This window comes from Lynx rufus, unplaced genomic scaffold, assembly GCF_022079265.1.
Source record: "Lynx rufus isolate CCGP_SWC_20201006 ecotype Redwood Valley unplaced genomic scaffold, mLynRuf1.p SCAF_7, whole genome shotgun sequence".
Classification (NCBI taxonomy): domain Eukaryota; kingdom Metazoa; phylum Chordata; class Mammalia; order Carnivora; family Felidae; genus Lynx; species Lynx rufus.
Window position 1 is genome coordinate 93,725,698 of NW_025814889.1, and position 20,363 is coordinate 93,746,060.

The following is a 20,363-nucleotide window of genomic DNA, read 5'->3' on the forward strand; positions in this document are numbered from 1 at the left end:
TTCCACTGTTTAAATCATTTACTTTTCTTATAAAAAAATAGAAAACTTCTAAATAAATAGAAAATTTTAGGTGTGCCTGGGTGGCTCAGTTTGTTAAGCATCTGACTTGGGCTCAGGTCATGATTGCACAGTTCATGAGTTCAAGCCCCATGTCAGGCTTTGTGCTGACAGCGTGGAGCCTGGAACCCACTTCCGGAGTTCTGTATCTTCCCTTCTCTCCCTGCCCCTCCCCCACTCACTCTTATAACCATTAAAATTTTTTTCTTTTAATAGAAAATTTCAAAAAAAAGGGGGGGGTGGCGCTCTTGGATGGCTCAGTCAGTTAAATGTCTGACTACAGCTCGGGTCATGATCTCATGGTTCGTGAGCTGGAGCCCCACGTCAGGGTCCAGGCCGTGGAGCCTGCCTCAGATTCTGTGTCTCCCTCGCCCGCTCTCTCTGCCCCTTCCCTGCATTCTCTCTCTCTCTCCCTCTCTCAGAAAACGAATAAAACATTAAAAAAATTTAGAAAAATAGAAAATTTCAAAAATGAAGTAGGAAGAAAAGCACATAATTCTGCCATCCAAAAAATGGACTGATCACTTTTTTCTTTTTCCCCTATGTCTAATATTTTAAAAATTAGCTCATTTTAAAATTGTACCTTGCTTTTGGGGGTAGTGGGAAGTAATGGACCCTCTAAGGAGCTGCAAATTCTGAAATCTAGTGAAAATATTCCAGGGAACTTCTGCCAAAGGGTTCCTATTATAATGAATTCTCTTTAGAAAATAGAAAAACTGTTCCCAATTTGTTTTCTAATTTGAGATACTTGTCACTTTTTTGAAATTGGTACCACTAAACTAGCCATTTCCTACTCACCTATGTCTCTATTGTTTACATGTTTCAGAGGGCAAACTTGGGTCCAGCCTCCCTGTCCTTGGCTAGAAATTTGACATCAGGGGTTACAGTGATTAGGGTTAGGGACTAATTTTCCAGTTCCTATAGGGGGCAAATCTTTGTTTATAACTACGCTCTGTGCTTCAAAAGTACTTTGAATTCAAAATTTATTACTCTGGACAAAAGACTTCCCCCTACATCAGCATTTCCCAAAATGTGTTTGGTAATCAAGGAATTTAAGTTCAGAAGGATGGTACTAGGCTAAATTATTTCAAGAAATGGTTCCCTGGCTATGTTTGGAAAATCCATTTCTTTCCTGCATGATTTCTCATTAATGTGCATTCTTAATTTTGCAGGTTTTTTTTTTTTTTAAATCACAAGGCACATTTTTTCATCTATCATCTTCCCCATGGTAAAAAGTAACTTGGAATATATATAATAGGATGGGTATACATCATATCATATATATAAACCATCCTGGGGTGACTGGGTTTTGAAGAGTTGCAATATTCTTGCTTCATAAAAAGGTCATTAAATTTGGTCTTTCCCAGGCTTTGTCTGGTGGTAATCAGTTCTGTCCAGTATGTGGACTTTGTTACACTTGCAGATTTGTTTTTAAGGTAATGTAATGAAAAGAAACAGTATTTTTTGCTTACATGAATATTCTTTATTCAGAAATACTCAAATTTACTGAACTCAGAGGTAGTCTTGGCTCTACCCAATAAACTTTATTGTGCTAGACAATTTGTGCAAGTCTTTAATTACAGTGCAGAAGATCACTGAGAAAACATAAAATTAGCTGTGAAACATCTGATAAAAGGCTACGGAGTAGTTCATATGCTAAAGTAGGATAAAATGTTTTGTGAGCAATAGCGTATCTGCTTATTAGTGATATAATGTAAAGTCTCTAATGAAGTTTAACTCTTTCCCTAAACTTGTTAGTTATTGTGAGGGTATGTGTGTTTTGTTTGTTTTGGCTCTTTTAGGTGGGAGGTGGGTAGAAAATGATTTTTAAAAGTCATGAGGAAGATATAAAGGATTGGTCATAGATAACTATATTGTCCCTACAGAATAAAAACCAAACTTCTCAATTAGCAGCTAGCCCTGTTGCAATGAGACAATATACTGTGCTCATTTTTTCTGGATTCCTTAGGAAAATATATTTCCAGCCCGGTATCAGTTATTTTTACTCTCTAAAGGTAGAGGTCACTTCTTACAACATTTTAAAAAACATTACAAATAAAATTCTATTCTGGAGCAAAACACAACATTGATTTCTTAGACTTTCAGAAATGCTGAGAGGAGGCTTTTAACATTTCTGATACATCCAACAGCTCAAGGCTAAATGTGATAATTAAGCCCCAGAATCAACCTTGACACTTATCTGCAGGGACTTACCATTTCTCTAAAATATTCCCCATTTACATTCATTCATGTTAACATTTATAATTTAAGTAGATACATGAAAGAAACCTTTGTTACCTTCATGAGATTCCTTAAATATTATTAAATGCTCATTCTAGCTAACCAGTGATTGTTTTCAGGTCAATTCTGTTTATACCTGGGGGAAGGGACCTGGTCTTTAATAAGGTATATTATACTGCCTTCAAAATATTTATGCCACCTACTGTTAATTATCCTTTCTCTGCCTGGGCAAGTAACAAAAAATTGCATCAAAATATGGCATTTTCATACCACTGCTTTTGATAGTCACAGACTCAAGCAGGAGCCTTCATTTTACAGGTAAGGAAACTGTGGGGTGGGTTTGAATTCAGATTCTTGCTTTCTAATTAAAATTTCACTCCCATATTCTGTCTTTTCTCTTTCTCAAAAATCTTCACCATGTTGATTTCTGCATAAAAAGAATTATACCTGAACTCAGAACCTGGGGTTTATAATCACCAGTCTAAGAGGGTAAAGAGACAGTACAGAAGGTGTCATACAGGGAGATTTGGGGCTCTGGTCTTAGTTGGAATGTCATGGCTGTTTCTCCTCTTGGACATTTAACTTGGTTAGTGGAGAGTGTAGCTGGGATTGAGTCATACTAAACTCTCACTACAAAGTTTACTTTTGAGCACAGCCATTGCTGCAAAATATATACCCCGAATGTACTCTGTGTTGAAGGTTTGGTTTAGATTTGTTTGGAGAGTATTTTACCTTTTTTACTTGTCTTTAAATGATTTTAAGTTTGATTCTGATGAAATTTCTGATTTTAAAAACATTTCCTTAAGAAATTTACACTAAGGCTCATGAACCACATCACATTTTGGTTTATGTCCCTTTGAAAATTGGTATCTTGGAAAAGCTATGACTCCAAAGGTCTGCTTGAAAAATAAGGCTTGATGGTAAATCGAATTTTATGTGCTTTGTAGAAATCCAAAATCATTTTCTGCAATACATACTTTCAAGTATATAATAAATTACTGTTTATTTAAATAAAAATGACCCAGATATTCAAGTTACTACCAGATTTTATAAGTGATAAAAAGACTACAAATTCTGTTTAGATTAACAAGTATGATTGTGTACATGTGAATAAGCTTGGCACAAGAATAGCTCCTATGTGCCCATGTGTCTCCCATTCACTTGTGGTTCTCATGCATTCACCATATACCAAACCCAACCAGTGTAGTTTCATTTTCAGATCCTATAGAACTTCCAATTGAAAGACGAAGGCAACTCACAGTCCATGAGCAATACACAGCACTTAGAAACCTGCTCATGGAGTTGCTATTTTGTGATGTCCGCCCCACCCTTAATTCTTATATATAATATTTTAAGATGGGTTAACTCTCATGATAGTAGACAACAGTTGCTTCAAAATGAGTACTAATGGTAAAAATTTTGTTTTCTAATTTAAAAAAGGTAGCTTGTGCTAACAGGTAACATGTTTACTATGAACCTTAGGATAAATGCGAAGCGTAGTAAAAACACCATACTTGAATTTATTTGTTGACAAGTATTTGAAAACACTCTTCTGTCAGTGTTACTACTGAGCTGGAGATTGCCAAAGCATTGGACCTCATTTGACAAAATGACTCAAAGCCCAACAGTTTCTGAGAGAGACTGGGAGTAGCAGGTTTGTGGAACTCTTCACTCATTCATTCAGTTTCTGCTATGTACTGGGCTCTGAGGATATAAAAATGAATTTTCCCAAACAAATTAAATACACTCTGGCCTCAGAGCTCACATTCTATTAGGGAAAATCATACATGAAAGTACAAGATCATAATACAGTTGTAAATTCAATAATAGAGGTAACACATTAGAGAAGCAAAGAGGAAAGGTCTCCAGATTGACTGGGAAGGGGTTGCTGGGGTGGAATGGAATGGAATCATGGTCAGCAGAGGCTTCCTAGAGGAGTTGATACCTGAACTGAATTTTAAAGGAGTGGGAAAGAAAATGTCGTGGTGGGTCACAATGGTATTCCAGATATAGTACATAAACAGCACATTAAGTGTATAGGAACTACAAGCAGTTGACTGATGGTTTTTGTTTTGAGTAGATCCTCTTCCTCGGTGCCATGTAGAAGATGGACTTAAAGAGGAGAAGGCTGGGCACAAGAGACTAGCAAAACTGTCACCGTGGTGCCAGTGAGCTATGGTGGCCTAAACTTGACAACGTTACGAGCCATGGAGAGAGGGAAGATCAATCAACATTTGTAATTAACATCAATCTTTAGTGACTGACTGAATATATGGGATGAAGGAGGAGAAGAAACTGTCAAGGATAACACTCAGGTTTCTAGTTTGGTGGTACCAGTCACTGAGACAAATACAGGAGGAAGAGCAGCTCTAGAGAGAAAAATGTGTGTGATTTCTACATGAATTTGAGGTACCTGTGGGTCATATCCAGGTAGATATGTACAGTGGGAAGTTGGACTGGAGTTTGAAGCTCTGGCAAGAGGCTGGACTTACACATTTGGGGGTCATCAGTGTAACTGATGTGGCATCTGAGCGCAGGAAGGCAGGGACACTTAATTGACCTGTTATTTTGGGGCTCTGTAGACACAACCTTGTCATCCCATCAGGCCCATGTTTTTGTGGGCCACTGAGACATTGTTGCCTATTTTCTCTCCTCAGAACATCTGAGAAATGAAATATTTCCAGTGCTATCATTTCTCCACGTGCTGAGAATTATATTTGGCACTAGTAATTACTATATATCTTCACATCTAGCATTCACCACAGGGTTTTGTATATAGCAAGTAATCAATGAATGGTTCATCTTCATTGCTTATATTCATCTGGCTCTCCGTATATAAAATTAGCTCCATTTTTTTCTTGCAGGAACTTCTTTCTTGATTCTCAAGTTTTTCTTACAAATTTCTAAGACAACTTCACGATTGAGCATAAGTGGATAGTACTTGAAAGGTAGGTATCTTCCATTCATCAAGACTAAATCATTGCTTTTGTTATCACCACACATAGCTTGCTGTGATTTGGAAACAACCATTTGTCTTCTTAGGGAAGGACCATGGAGTTTATTCAGTCAAGGTCCCACAGAGGGAGTTGAGAGTTGCAGTAACCTGGCATGAGTAATCCCTGATTCCAGGTGATGATGGGGAGTGTGTTCCATATTTTGCTTTATTTGACAAATACGTGAAAGACAGTCACTAAAAATAAGAACAGACCAGGCTTTGTTGCCTCTGAGTGGCTTGGCAAATCACTATATAGAGGAATCTTAGAACATGAAGGATTTGATACTGGGATAGAATCCAGTTGCCCTCTGAATGGAAGTAAAATATCCTTTTTAAGAGCACTGAAGTTCTGGGATTTTTCTGGAATAACCACCTTTGTGAGGTATGGATCATGCCCTGGGACTGTAACCTGAGAGGAAACAAGAAACAATTATTTTCTACATGCTAACTACTTTGGATGTAAATTAAAAAAAAAATTATAAAAAAATAAAAATGTTAAATAAAACTAAAAATATATTATCTTAGAAATATAAAGAATAAAGCCAATGACTTAAAAAAAAAAAAAAGAATTATCTGAGTGATTTCAGATGTTTTGTGGGGCCAGCACTAAAAACACTAATGTCCACCACTACAAGTGTGCCCTCTATGAAACACATGTAACCATCTGCCAGGCCTCCTCAGCTGGTAACCGCTTCAGTCCTGCTCACTGAATGAATTGTCCAATGCCTATTGATAGGGACCACCGTTGCTAATGCTGTTGCCCCAAGAATTATAAAGTGAAATAAAGACAGGTCCTTTATTTGGAGATGTAAGCCAGGAGAAGAAAGCCACAGACTGTATCCCCATCATTTCCATGGAGAGCAAAGGTAAAGAGTTGACAATTTCCCTTTGTCCCAAGTCTGTACTTATATCCTGATTGGGTATCGATATTATTCGTAAGTGGAATTCTTTTTTTAATTTATTTCATTTTCCTTGCAGCTGATCTAAGTGTACAAGTTTATTGCTTCCTCAGAAAGCTTTGATTTTACCCAGTTTTTTCCATGAGTTTGAGTCTTAAGCTAGATTTATTTTTTTGGTAGAAGATACCAGAAAAAATAAGACAAATGCTAACCTAACTACAGACCATGTCCACTAAGAAATACTTTTAGTATATATGGTAGAGAAGGAAAAGAATGGGGAAAATCATTTATTGGGCACTAATATATACTTTAGTCATTCATTTCAGTTTCCAAAGTCTTGCCTTCCACTCTTATCCCAGAACTAGTAGCTAAAGCCAATAGGTACTACATTAGTCTAACTGGAAATGAACAATTCATAACTTTGTAAGTGTGTGACTTATTTTTGGGATTACATAAAAATAATTTAGCTTCATTACAAGGAGCCGCCTCCCCTTATCATAGAATGGAAATGTCAGTGTAACAGGAATATAAGGGGACTTTCAAGGCAAAGATTCACAGTGAATTGATGTCTTCCTGGTTCTAGGAGAGATTCTTAACAAGAGGATTAGCAGTTGATGAGCCCCCACTGCTGGGCACTGTGGGGATAACCTACGGAACAGAGAAGCTCTGAATCCTGCAGTTGTATAAATTGAAAAACATGCCTTTCATTATTTCACCTTTATAAAATACAGGGCCAGTTTTTACTACAGAATAGATGACTTTTTTCCCCAGGAGTCACTCTGTACAGAACGACTACCATAGCTGGCATCAGACTCACTAAGCAAAGCAGAAGAATCTTGAGTTTCTTAGAGGAAGTCAAATCAAAGAGGAACGGGCACAACCTGGTCAACTAAATCAGGTACTTCATTTAATTCATTCACAAAAACCTATTTGCGCTCAAACTAGTCCAAGCCTCCTCCTAGGAAGAAATGACTCAAACATCTTAATAGAATTAAACCTGGAACTTTACTTGCATTGATTGGAACTCACCATCATTTGCTTATGAAAGGGCTGCAAAATAGGTCGGTCTGTGGATCAAATTTTATTTATAATGAATTCTAAGGAATCTGTGCCTCAATCCACTTAATAGCAGAAATTATGTTTCATGAAATGGGTGTTAAAATGGTATTCCATGAAGCTTGGAAGTACTTTGGCTACATTGTTTAATTATTGTTATTAATAAGGGTCATTCTGTCTTTTATCATAAAAGGGATCAAAAGAAATAGAACTTGGCTTCTATTAAAAACATTGCCAGTTGGGGAAAAACATGATTTTTTTGGTTTGTTCCTATCACTCTCACCCTCTCCCACTCCCTGCCAGATGCCATGTCTGATGTTGTCCTTTCCTTCTGTCCTGATGTATCTACTTCTGGGACTTTCCAGACTTATTTCAGATTCCTTCTGGGTAAGTATTGCAAGTTCTAAAGTGTTTTAATAACAATAACTAGGGCTGTATACTTACATTTATTATGTAGGACCCAGGCAAGAGAAGGAGATAATACTCTCCAAATTTGTTGGTTCTATAAGGGCAGATATGTTTTCTGTTTTGGACTTCTACAATTACATTGGGTAACGGATTTCCATTCTGATCAAAAACTTGACCCTTTACACCTGCAAGACAAAAAGAGCATTAAATGTTAATACCGTGTTTTATAACATGAAATAAATTCTTGTAGTTACTTAAGAAAAATATGCCCAATATTTATTAAGTTGTTTTGATAATAACAATAAAGTATTTAAGGGAAGGTAAACTGTTTCAAAAAATTGAGATCTAATTGTCATATAACATTATATTAGATTCAGATGTATAACAATGATTTATTTGTGAAATGATCACCATAATATATCTAGTTAACATAATTCAAAATTTTTTCTTGTGATGAGAGCTTTTAAGATTTACTCTCAGCAAATTTCAAATATACAATACAGTATTATTAACTGTATTCATTGTGCTAAACATTAAATCCCCAGGATTTATAACTGGAAGTTATACTTTTTCACCAGCTTCACCCATTTTAGCCGCCCCGTGCTTCTGGCAACTACCAATCTGTTCTCTACAAATCAGTAGGAATTTTTTGTTTGTTGTGTTTAAGATTTTATTTTTAAGCAATCTCTACACCATATATGGGGCTTAAACTCAACCCTGAGATTAAGAGTTGCACACTCCACTGAGCCAGCCAGGTGCCTCTGTTTTTTTTTAGTTCTACATAAAGGTGATCATATGGTATTTGTCTTTCTCTGTCTGACCTTTCACTTAGCACGATGCCCACAAGGTCCACCCATGTTGTTGCAGATGGCTGGATTCTTTTTTTTTTGCATGAAGAAAAAGTGATGTGCATATATACATTTTCTTTATGTGATCATCATTAGACCCTGAAGTTGCTTCCATGTCTTGGCTATTGCAAATAATGCTGCAGTGAATGTGGGGGTGCAGATATCTTCTCAAGTTAGTGTTTGATTATCTTAGGATAAGTACTCAGAACTGCTGGATCATACTGTGTAGCTCTTTATTAATGTGAGGAACCTACATAGTGTTCTCCACAGTGACTGCACCAGTTTACATTCCCAGCAACAGTGCACAAGGGTTCTCTTTTCACATCCTTGTCAATACTTGTTTCTTGTGTTTTATTTTTAGCCATTCTGACAGGTGTGAGTTGGTGTCTCATTGTGGTTTTGATTTGCGTTTCCCTGATGATTAGCAATCTTGAGCACCTTTTAATGTACCTGCTCGTCGTCTTTGGAAAAATACCTCTTCAGATCTTCAGCTTAATTTTTAAGTTGGATTGTTTGGGTTTTTTTTGTTTTGTTTTGTTTTGTTTTGTTTTGTTTTGTTTTGTTTTGTTTTGTATGTTTGTTTTTTGCTGTTGTGTTATAGGAATCCCTTATATATTTTGGCTATTAACCCCTTACCAGATATATGATTTGGAAATATTTTCTCCCATTCGATAGGTTGCCTTTTCATTTTATTGATGATTTTGCTGTGCAGAGCTTTTTAGCTTGATGTAGTCCCACCTGTCTTATTTTTTCTTTTGTTGCCTTTGCTTTTTGGTATCAAATCCAAAAAAATAATTGCCAAGACTGATGTCAAGGAGCTTACCACCTATGTTTTCTTCTAGGGGCTTTATGATTTCAAGTTGCATATTCAAGTTTTTAATCCATTTTAATTTTTGTGTATGATATAAGACAGTGGTCCAGTTTGCTCAGCACCATTTATTGAAGAGACTGTCCTTTCCCATGTATACTCTTGGCTCCTTTGACATAAATGAATTGACCATATATGCCTAAACTTATTTCTGGGCTCTCTATTCTGTTCAGTTGATGTATGTGTTTGTTTTTATGCCAATATCCTACTGTTTTGTTTACTATAGCTTTGAAGTATAGTTTGAAATCAGGAAGCTTTGTTCTTCTTTCTCAGATGGCTATTCAGGGTCTTTTGTGGATGCATACAAATTTTAGGGTTGTTTGCTCTCTGTGAAAAACACTGTTGGAATTTTGATATGTATCGCACTGTGTAGATTGGAGTTGTATGGACTATTTAACAATATTAATTTTTCTAATTAATGGATTATCTTCATTTATTTGTGCTTTTAATTTCTTTCATCAAAGGTTTATATTTTTCTGTGTACAAGTCTTTCTCACTTCCATGGTGAAATTTATTCCTAGGTGTTTTACTCTTGTCAATAATGCAGTTTTAAATGGGATTGTTTTCTTAATTTCTCCTTCTGATAGTTTGCTATTAGACTAGAGAAATACAACAGATTTTTGTATATTGATTTTGTATCCTGCAACTTTACTGAATTTATTAGTTGTAACAGTTTTTTGATAGAGTCCTTAGGGTTTTCTATATGTAGTATTGTGACTTGCAAATAAGTGAGGGTTTTACCTCTTCCTTTCTGTTTTGCATGCTTTTTATTTTTCTTACCAAACTGCTCTGGACTTCCAGTACTATGTTGAAAAAAAGTGGTGAGGGTAGGTGTCCTTGTCTTGTTCCTGACCTTAGTAGAAAAACTTCTACTGTTGATTATGAGGTTAGCTGTAGGCCTTTCATATATGGCTTCTATTATGTTGAGGTACATTCCCCTCTACACCCACTTTGTTGTTAGTTTTTCTAAACGGATGTTAAATTTTGTTAATTTTTTTTTCTTCATCTATTGGGATATTATTTTTATCTCTCATTTTGTTAATGTGGTATATCATGTTGATTGATTTGTGGATGCTGAGCCACCTTTGCATCCCTGGAATAAATCACTTCATCAAGGTCCTTTGAATGTATTGTTGAAGTTGGTCTGCTAATACTTTGTTGAGGATTTTTGCATCTGTGTTCATCAAGTATATAGGCTTGTAATTTTCTTGTAGTGTTGTTGGTTTTGCTATTGGGGTAATGCTGGCCTTGTAAAATGAATTTGAGAGTTATCTCCTCTTCTGTTTTTTGGAAGAGTTTGAAGAGGACTGGTATTAACTCTTCTTTAAATGTTTGGTAGAATTCACCAGTGAAGCTATCTGGTCTTGAGCTTTTGTTTAAATTAGGAGATTACTGGCATATTTTTTATTAGTTAGTAGTAAAAGGTCTGTTCAGATTTTCTATTTTTTTTCATGATTCAGTCTTGGTAGGTGTATGTTTCCATGGATTTAACGATCATCTAGGTTCTCTAATTTTTTGATGTACAATTGTTTAGTCTTTTATGATCCTTTGCATTTCTGTGGTATCAGTTGCAACATCCCTTTCATTTCTGAGTTCTTGCTCTCTTTTTCTTGGTGAGTCTAGCTAAAGGTTTATCTTTTCAAAAAAAAAACAGCTCTTAGTTTTGTTGATCTTTTTATTGTCTTTTTAGTTTTTATTTCAATTATTTCTTCTCTGATCTTTGTTCCTTCCTTCTAATAACTTTGGGCTTAGTTTGTTCTTTTCCCCTAAGTTGAGAACAAACTAAGTTGAGGTGTAAAGTTAGGTTATTTTAGATTTTTTAAAATTTTAATTCCAGTAAACATACAGTGTTATATTAGTTTCAGGTGTAAAATATAATAATTCAACAATTTTGTGAGATCTCAGTTTCTTAGTGTTGGCATTTATCCCTATGAACTTCTTAGAATAGCTTTTGCTGCATCCCGTAAGTTTTGCTATGTTGTATTTTTATTTCATTCGTTTCAAGGTTTTGATTTTTCTCTTTTGAGCCACTGATTGTTCAGCAGCATGTTGATTCACATCTGAATATTTGTGAATTTTCCAATTTTCTTCTAGTAATTGATTTCTAGTTTTATACCACCATTGTTGGAAAAGATGGTCAATATGATTTCAGTTTTGTAAACTTATTAAGACTCATTTTGTGGCATGACATAAAATTTATCCTGGAGAATGTTCCATGTGCACTTGAAGAAAATGTATATTCTGCTGCTGTTGGATGAAATGCTCTGTGTTTATTAAGTACAGCTGGTCTAACGTGTCGTTTAAGGTCAGTGTCTTCTTAGTAATTTTCTGTCTGATCTATCCATTGGTGAAAATGGAATATTAAATCCCATTACTGTTATTATACTGCTGTCTATTTTCCCCTTTAGGTCTGCTAATATTTGCTTTATATAGTTAAGTACTCCTATATTAGGTCTTCTTATTGGATTGGCTCTTTTAGAATTATATAATGACTTTGTCTCTGATCACAGTCTTTATCTTAGTCTGGTTTTTTTTTTTGTTAATATAAGTATAGCTGTCCCAGCTTTCTTTTGGTTTCCATTTCCATGGAAAATTTTTCCATCCCTTCACTTTCAGTCTGTGTGTCCTTTTGTCTTGAAGTGAGTCTTGTGAAGGCAACATACAGATGGGTCTTGTGGTTTTTTTGTTTTTTTTTTCTTTTTCCTCCATCCAGCCACTCTATGTCTTTTGATAGGAGAATTTAGTTCATTTACATTATAGTCATTATTGATAGGTATGTACTTATTGCCATTTTGGTAATTGTTTTCTGGCTGTTTTATAATTCCTTTGTTCTTATTCTCTTCCTTTGTAATTTGTTGGATTTCTAGTGTATGCTTAGATTCCTTCATCTTTTATGTATCTATAGGTTTTTGCTTTGTGGTTACCTTGAGACGTACATAATACAGTCTACTTTAAGTTGATAATAACTTGATAGCATTCTAAACCTTTGCATGTTTACTCCCTCCAGCCCACATTTTACATCTTTTTACCTTGGGATAAACAAATTATTGTAGCTATATATTTGCTTTGTTTTTTAATGCTTACAATAGTTTTATAAGTGATAAACCCACTACCTTTACAACATTAGATTATTCGGAATTTTATTAAATATTTTTTTTACCAGTGAGGGGGGTGGGGCGGAGGGGTGGTGGAAGAGAGAGAGAATCTTAAGCAGGCTGCATGCCCAGCACAGAGCTGACATGGGACTCAATCCTATGACCCTGGGATCATGATCTGAGCCAAAATTAAGAGTGAGATGCTCACCTGATGGAGCCACCCAGCCACCTCTTCCAGTCTTGGAGGAGTGGTCTTTTGTGGATGAACCTTATAATTCAACTCTGCCCTAGCTCTTGGTTGTTTCTCAAACCTTTGTGTTTGTCTAAGCAGCCTACTTTATTCTTAGTAGATCCCAGTAGTTGAAGTTGTGCCAAAACCTGTCAGTACCTAGACTGAGGCTGATTAGAAGCCAGACCTTCAGGCAGAGGCTCTTAAAGTATCCAAAAAACCTTTCAGGGGGAAGACTGGGGACTGGATGTGTCTCCCTGCTCCCTTTACACTGAGCCCTGGGGTGGTAGCCAGTTAAGAACTATTTGTTTGCCAGTGTCCTGTTGAACCCATGAACACGAACCCCACTGGCTACCAGAGCTACCAAGAGGTACCAGACGCTTGCATAAACTCCTTTTTGGGAGACACTGGTGACCTGGAGGGAGAGAGAGTGCACACATGGTGTCTGCTGGCCTCCATCTTTGGAGAATATTTCAGTAGACCCCTAGATGTGTGTTAAATCTAGGTGTCTGCCCTTCAGGCCAAAGCTTTAAGAGCAGCAAATAGGCCTCTTTCACAAAAAAAAAAAAAAAAAACCCAAAAACTGGGCATCTTTCAATTGGTGGGCTCTGCACAAGGCCCTGGCAGGTAGCCAACTGAATCTGTGTGAATCCTTGAAGTTCGATACAGCCTTGAGGGTCTTGTGGATGCAAGTCCCATGGCTTTCAAAGTGAGGTGTTTTGAGGGATTGTCTCTTTGGTGTAGCTCTTAACAATAGGGTGCCAAATATGGGGTTCAAACCCTTTGCGGCTCAGGGAGAAGCTTGGAGGTGTAAGTTCCTTCCTGATGTGTGCCTGCACCAGGCACGGGGGTGTATGGCAAGATCGTGTCTCAACCTCTCCCACTCGTTGCAATATAGTTTTATTCTCCCTCACCCAATGTGTAGGAATGGCTCAGGTAGTTTTTGGGTTTCTTTCAGAGGAAATTGCCCCATATGTAGCTGTAGATTTGGTGTGTCTGTGGGAGGAGAGGAGTTCAGGATCCTCCTACATTGCCATCTTGAACCAAAACTAGGAAAACTTATTTTTGGATGTAACTTAAAATACAGTCAGGCTACCAATTGTATTTATAGGCTAAATCTGTTGTCAAATATTCCATTAATAACACAGATTATCAAAATGAGAGAACACAGATGACAATCTAAGTCCATTCCTTTCCTTTCCAAGTTGTCTACTCAGTCACCAAACTACTATGACATTGCCCTCAGTGGATTCCATTAAATCCTAAACTAAAAAATGCCAGTGTATTTACAAAAGGGGGTGGGGGAGGGCGCCTGGGTGGCGCAGTCGGTTAAGCGTCCGACTTCAGCCGGGTCACGATCTCGCGGTCCGTGAGTTCGAGCCCCGCGTCGGGCTCTGGGCTGATGGCTCAGAGCCTGGAGCCTGTTTCCGGTTCTGTGTCTCCCTCTCTCTCTGCCCCTCCCCTGTTCATGCTCTGTCTCTCTCTGTCCCAAAAATAAATAAACGTTGAAAAAAAAAAATTAAAAAACAAAAAAAACAAAAGGGGGTGGGGAGGTGCCTGGCTGGCTCAATCAGTGGAACATGTGACTCTTGATTTTGGGATTATGAGTTTGAGCCCCATGTTGGGTGTAGAGATTACTTAAAAAATCTTTTTAAAAAGGCCAGTGTACTTATAATAAGATAGTTATCTATGCAAGGGACTTAAGAGTTTTGTCTCCTGGTCAAACTACATGTGAAACAATTATAATCCCAAGATTGCTTGGAATCATGGAACTGATTGAAGGTGTCTTATTACTAACAACAGGAGTGAACATTTAGTGACCAGTTAGTATGTTTCAGGCTCTATGGCAAAGTGCTTAATGTGCATATTCTCTTTGAATCCTCACATCAATAATTATCACAGTTTTACAGATGAGGAAACTAAGGCTTTGGATTATTAACTAAACTTAAACTCGTACAGCCAAGTGGTACAGCATGGCTGTAAATCCACACTAATCCCCAGAGCCCCCACTGAATCCAGGACCACACCCCACCCCTCGAAATTTCAGGAGTACAGTTGACAAAAGGCCATTTATATTTAAAGACTCTTTTCATTTTAGAGGCGCCTCGGTGGTTCGGTTGGGCATCCAACTCCTGGTTTCGGCTCAGGTCGTGATCTCACAGTTCATGAGATGGAGCCCCGCATCAGGCTCAGCACTGCTGTGCAGAGCCTGCTTGGGATTGTCTCCCCCACCCTCTCTTTTTTTAAGTTTATGTATTTTGAAAAAGAGACTCTTCTCATTTTAAATGTTACTTTTCACCTTCCAGTTTGCTCGCTTAATGACAAATCATCTTAATGACGTAAGACTCCACAATGAAAAAAATGACCCTGAACTATCCCCAAACTATCTACTTTGTAATTATTTACTAGAGCAGAAAAATATGAGGCACATACTAGTTTCCTTCAGAAAAGTTTAAAATGAAACGTCTTTGTCTCAAACATTAAACAGACTTCTGGTTGACCCAAGTTGCCTTTTACTTTCTTTCCTAATTCTTGACTCTTCATCTTTCCCCCCAGAGAAGGAATTACTAAATGTTGTATTTCCTTCTAGTATTTTCAGAAGACATCAGCTATGTTAACCTCAATTTTCATGTAATTTGTTCTTTTACCTCTTCTAAAAGTTTCATTTATATTTATTTCTCTGACTTGGTATTTATCCTTTTGGTCTTTAGGTAGTACCCAACCACAAACATCAGTCGTAAGTTAGTAGCCTGATTATGCATTTATTCATTGGGTATCAGTGCCATTATTCTTTGAAGAGATACTTCCATCCTGCCCTTCTTAGGAAGTCTTTTGACACATTAGGTAAGTACAGATATGTCCCGTCATCACAGCTTTGTGTGACAGAAAGAACCCAGTCAAGTCTCAGTGTAAATCCCAGCTCCTAGGACTCTGTTTCATCACCTGTAAAATGGGGGTGATATGTACCACCTTCCAGCCCCTTCTATTGGTGCAGGAGGCCTTTCCTTCCCAGACAAGGTAGGCCGGAGACTTCCAGATGGGTCAAAGTCTCAGAGGCGTCTTAAGCAAGTGATGAAGCTAAGCCAGTGAATGCAAACACAGCTTGACAAATACCAGTACTTTCTTTAAACCACAGTAATACCCCTAAGAAGGTGTTTGCTCCCATCATCCCTAAGCAAAGATATTCTTTGGCTTCCTACTACATACCAAAATTGAGAGAACTTTTCTATCCAGTAACAGTAACCACACTGTCAATATTTTGAAATCGGTTTTCATTATTAAATTAGAAAAAGAAAATGCCTGCCTCTGTCTTAAACCACAAGGGGGCAGGGTTGATGTGCTTTATATATACTTTTAAGTAGATTGTGCATACCTGATTATAGGGACAGGCAGATAAATACTCTTTATAAAACCTAATGTAAATGGACTTGTAAGCCCTCCAAATTAAGAATTACTTAACATGCTATAATTTGCATGTTAAGTGACAGTTTATAAAGCTCCTTCGTTGGCATTATTAGGTCACCATGATATTTCAGAGCCCACCTTAATTCAGTGCTTAGCAAATAATTTTTACTGCTAGACTAAAATTCCAAAAATAGTGCAGTTATATGGAGCATATTCCTTGTCCAGCTTGCAGTCACGCGTTGATGTTGATGGAGGAGAAATTTTACAATAGGCAGAGGAACACATTAAAGGTAGAAATACAGTAGAAAGGCTAAATGTGCCTCGTGATGAAAATCTAGTGGTGAAATACCAGAATAGTAATCAGGAGAAGACCCAAAACAAAGCTTGATGATGTGAAAAAGGAGAAGGACCCAATAATCTAAATAAATGCTAATAATGACTTTTTTAACATCTCATCACAGAGAATCAGCCTACTTCATGAACTGGCTGAGACATTTGACACAGCCCTGTGAATTCACCACTAATCTTTGTGCGCTTGTGTTTTTGGGTGGCGGGGAGTGGGGGGAGGGTGCTGGAGGTTGGGGATAGAGGTATGAAAGGAGGGAGGGGCATCCATTTTAGGGATATGGAACCCAGAGAAGCCCTTAATTGTCCTTGCACTCAGCCCTGTACCCCCTGTGCTTCTGACTCTTCCCTTCCTCAACTGCCTCTGTCTCTTTAGCAGGTGGAAAGCTTTGGCGTGAAGCACGCAGAAAATTCCAGGAATTGTGCAGTTATATAGCAGGCCTATGAGGCAAACCTCTTCAACACAAACACACACCTTCTACTTGGGCTTGATGGGGTAGCATAACTATTGTGCCAATTTCTGATATGTTTCTTCCCCCAAGCCATATGAATGGAGAAAACTAAGCTCTGGCAATGCAGAAGAGCCTTCCACACTCTGCCCAAAGAGACACAGCCTGGTTAAATACATTTGAACTCCCTGAATCCATCACCATCACAAGCAGTATGATGGCTTTTAAAGCAAGGTCCCTGAACCGGCAGCAGCATCTCCTTGGGAAAGATTAACCAGTCAAGGCACACTAAATCAAACTCTGGGGATGTGTTTTAACAAACCCTCCAGCGAGTCTGCCATACATGTTCGAGAACAAACACTCTTGCCACATTTAGCCTGTCCGTCTATGACAAAGGCTAGATAGCTGTCAAAAACCAGACTAGACTGGGAAGGTTCCCAGGACCAGATCATTTGGCAGAGTTGCAGGCTGTGAGGGGTTTGAAGCCAATGGTGCCAGGTCACCAGCCCAGGACTAGAAAAAATGCAAAATGGCATGTTCAGGGTTCTCTGGATCTATGATATTGTGTGACAAGTGGCAAGCAAACTTGGCATTTTCTAAACGGGTGATGATGTAACAGAGTCATAACCTGTTTTCCTGGATCTCTTGCCAGATTTCTAGGGCTTCAACATGTAAAATGTGAAGTACTGTGGATTTCATACCCCTACACTGAGTAGCATACCTCATGCTCTCTCTTATATGAGCTGACAAGCACTGTAACTCTCACGTGCTGCAGATATTCATACAGAGAAAATTCTTCATCATTAGTTCTGGTACTAAAAATGAGGCTGTACCGAGAAAACAAACAGGGACTTGCATTTTCTCAACCCAAACATTTTGCCAGATGCCATGTTTTGTGTTAAGAGGAATTAATAAGAAAAATCTTACAAACCTAGGTGCACCTGTTTTATATATTCAATCAATGAGGCTTTGTTTTTATTCCAGAAGAATGGAAGCTTCTCCTCATGAGGATATTTACAGCACGACAGCTCCAATGTAATTTCAAAACACTGGGCCCAGATGTAGTTGTAATCTTGCATTCCACCTAAACACAAGCATATTTAATTTTTTAAGGTCTAAAATTGGAACAGAGTCAAGTATCCTGTACCTTGGGGACAAATGAATCCGTTGCAAAGAAAGTACATTTAAACAGGAAAAGATGAATTTGACATATTAGCATATAAAGTCACGGCCTGCCATTTTATTACCCAGGCATGAACAGGCAATCCTAAATGTTCCCATATGGGTAACTGGATCAGAGCTAAGGTTCAACTGTGCATCAAAATCAACTGAGGGGCAGGGGAAGGGTCAGCCTTTTTTTTCCCCCTGATCATACATTACAAACAGGATTCATCAATGTACACTTCTTCTGTGAAAATCATTTTAAACGGAGAGTGATACTTCTAAAAAATGTTTTTGCAAACCATTCATAAATACACATGTAAGCTAAGTATACTCATTCGGCGGAATAATAGTGGCTGACATTTAGTGAGTGTTCACTATTACCGGGCACCGTTTGAAGAGTTTGTCGCCCGTATTTTACAGATGGGGAAACAATCACATATGGTAAGTAACGTGCCAGTGAAGGCCGAGCCCAGAGCACAGGCTGTCTTGCGGACCCCGTGCTCTTATGACACCAAACTGCTTCAGGGGATGAAAGAAAGGCTGCTGTGCTAACTCTCGGGAGAGAAGGGACCCAGGCCCCCTTGCGTCCGGGGCTGCCGTCACCTGTGCTCAGTTTCTGGTTCTTACCTCTGAAAACCCAGTTTTCAAAAGGGTATAATCATATTTCCTATCTTCTAAGATGCAAGATTTTCATATTTTAAAATCTCTGAATTGGATGTGTCTTAAGTTTGATGGCTAAAAACCATCATTGTGGCATGAGTTTGGCCAGAAACATTTGTTTTTTCTTCCTTGGTGGTATGGTGTATTTTCCAACCAGTGGCATCTTGGATTTTGAAATATGGTAACTTTGAAGGAAGGACTTTCGGCCAGATTTCAACTTGTTGTACTTGATATCTGCCTATCAAATACATATTCTCAATTCCATCAGGGTATTTCAGAAGTACTGAATTAGAAAAAAAGCTCATACTAAGAAAATAGTCAAGATACATCAAAATATTATCTAGATTAATATCTACGTAGATCTAGATTCTAGCAGGAAGAATTTCTATGTCCTTTCTGGATCCTTTACTCACCTTCTAAGTTTTGTATTCTCTCTGAGATCATTTTCACCAAGAAATAGAAAACAGAAAAAAGGACGAGAATAATAAAACAGAAGCCCTTGGCTGGACGGCTCTCGGACAGAAAGAATTTAAATGGCAAAACAGGTGTACAGAGCACGCAGGGGTGAGGATGCTTACGTGTGGAGAGTGTGTGCACCTGTGGATGAGGCACGCCGGGCCCCGAGGACAAAACCTCCAGGCTGAGCCAGGATGCTGTGTTCTAAGCTCCTCAACGTAGCTGGCTCTGCCTGCGTTTTCCCTCAGGAGACACAGCCGACACACAGCGACACTCGGAAACAATTCCCAACGGCGACACCAGGTTCCTAGCTAACCTCCCGCAAGCACACCTGGATGTGTCCGGAAGGTGACAGATGACGCTAGTGCAGGACCGCTCTGCCACGGGGCAGGAGGGAGCCCTGTCCTCCCTGGGGGAGTGCTGAGCAGGGACTAGGCTTGCGGGGCGGGGCAGGGCGGGCTGTGCTTTGTCCAACAGAGAGTGGGGGTGCGGTGCTGTCTCGCTGGCCCTGCAGCTCCCAGTCGTGGTCTGTGCTAATTCCCATCACCTGGAAAGCTGGCAGAGACACACAAGTACCAGCTTGTGCAAGGCTACCTGACGGTCTGTGTGTCCACAGTGACGACCGGGAAAGTGGCCTATCACCCAAGTACGGCCTATGGCCTGCTAGAGGTAGGTCTCAAACGGGGCCCTCTCCGCTGAGCAACGAGACCCCCTTCCAGCCCCCGGTCTCCCCTGGCTCTTCCACCCTAGGTCCCTCCGTTCTCTCAGGCCCCTGACTCGTGTGAGTTCTCTTACACCCCTCGGCTTCTTCTCCCATTCTTCCTTTTGACAAGAATTACGCCCCCCTCCTGTGACCCCCACAAGGCAATCTCCTCCCCTCTCTCACCTGGCCCTCCTGTTCCAAGGACAGAAAAGTGGAAGCATGCCCTCACTGCCCCCATACCCGGCTGGAAAAGCACTTTTGTTTAGCGTGCAAAATGGCTTTAAGATCAAGATATTTCTGGAGAAACGGGAACCCTCTTGCACTGTTGGTGGGAATGCAAATTGGTGCAGCCACTCTGGAAAACAGTGTGGAGGTTCCTCAGAAAATTAAAAATAGACCTACCCTATGACCCAGCAATAGCACTGCTAGGAATTTACCCAAGGGATGCAGGAGTACTGATGCATAGGGGCACTTGTTACCCCAAT

The 20,363-nt window shown here is 38.8% G+C and overlaps 1 protein-coding gene and 1 long non-coding RNA gene across 2 annotated transcripts in view; one reads left to right on the forward strand and one right to left on the reverse strand.

Annotated features, from left to right (window-relative positions):
• Window positions 1-3,798: 3,798 nt before the first annotated feature.
• CPM (carboxypeptidase M) overlaps window positions 3,799-20,363 on the reverse strand; it is an 80,197-nt gene continuing 63,632 nt past the window's right edge. Inside the window, exons 7-9 of the mRNA XM_047065337.1 lie at window positions 17,827-17,979; window positions 7,693-7,841; window positions 3,799-5,702 (exon numbers count right to left, since the gene is read on the reverse strand). Of these exons, the coding sequence (XP_046921293.1) occupies window positions 5,460-5,702; window positions 7,693-7,841; window positions 17,827-17,979 (545 nt within the window). The 3' untranslated portion in view covers window positions 3,799-5,459. The remainder of the gene's footprint in view (window positions 5,703-7,692; window positions 7,842-17,826; window positions 17,980-20,363) is intronic.
• LOC124501298 (uncharacterized) lies at window positions 5,163-19,857 on the forward strand. The gene is made up of 4 exons (XR_006959730.1): window positions 5,163-5,246; window positions 6,964-7,090; window positions 7,552-7,635; window positions 15,408-19,857. It is a non-coding gene; the product is annotated as an uncharacterized LOC124501298 (long non-coding RNA).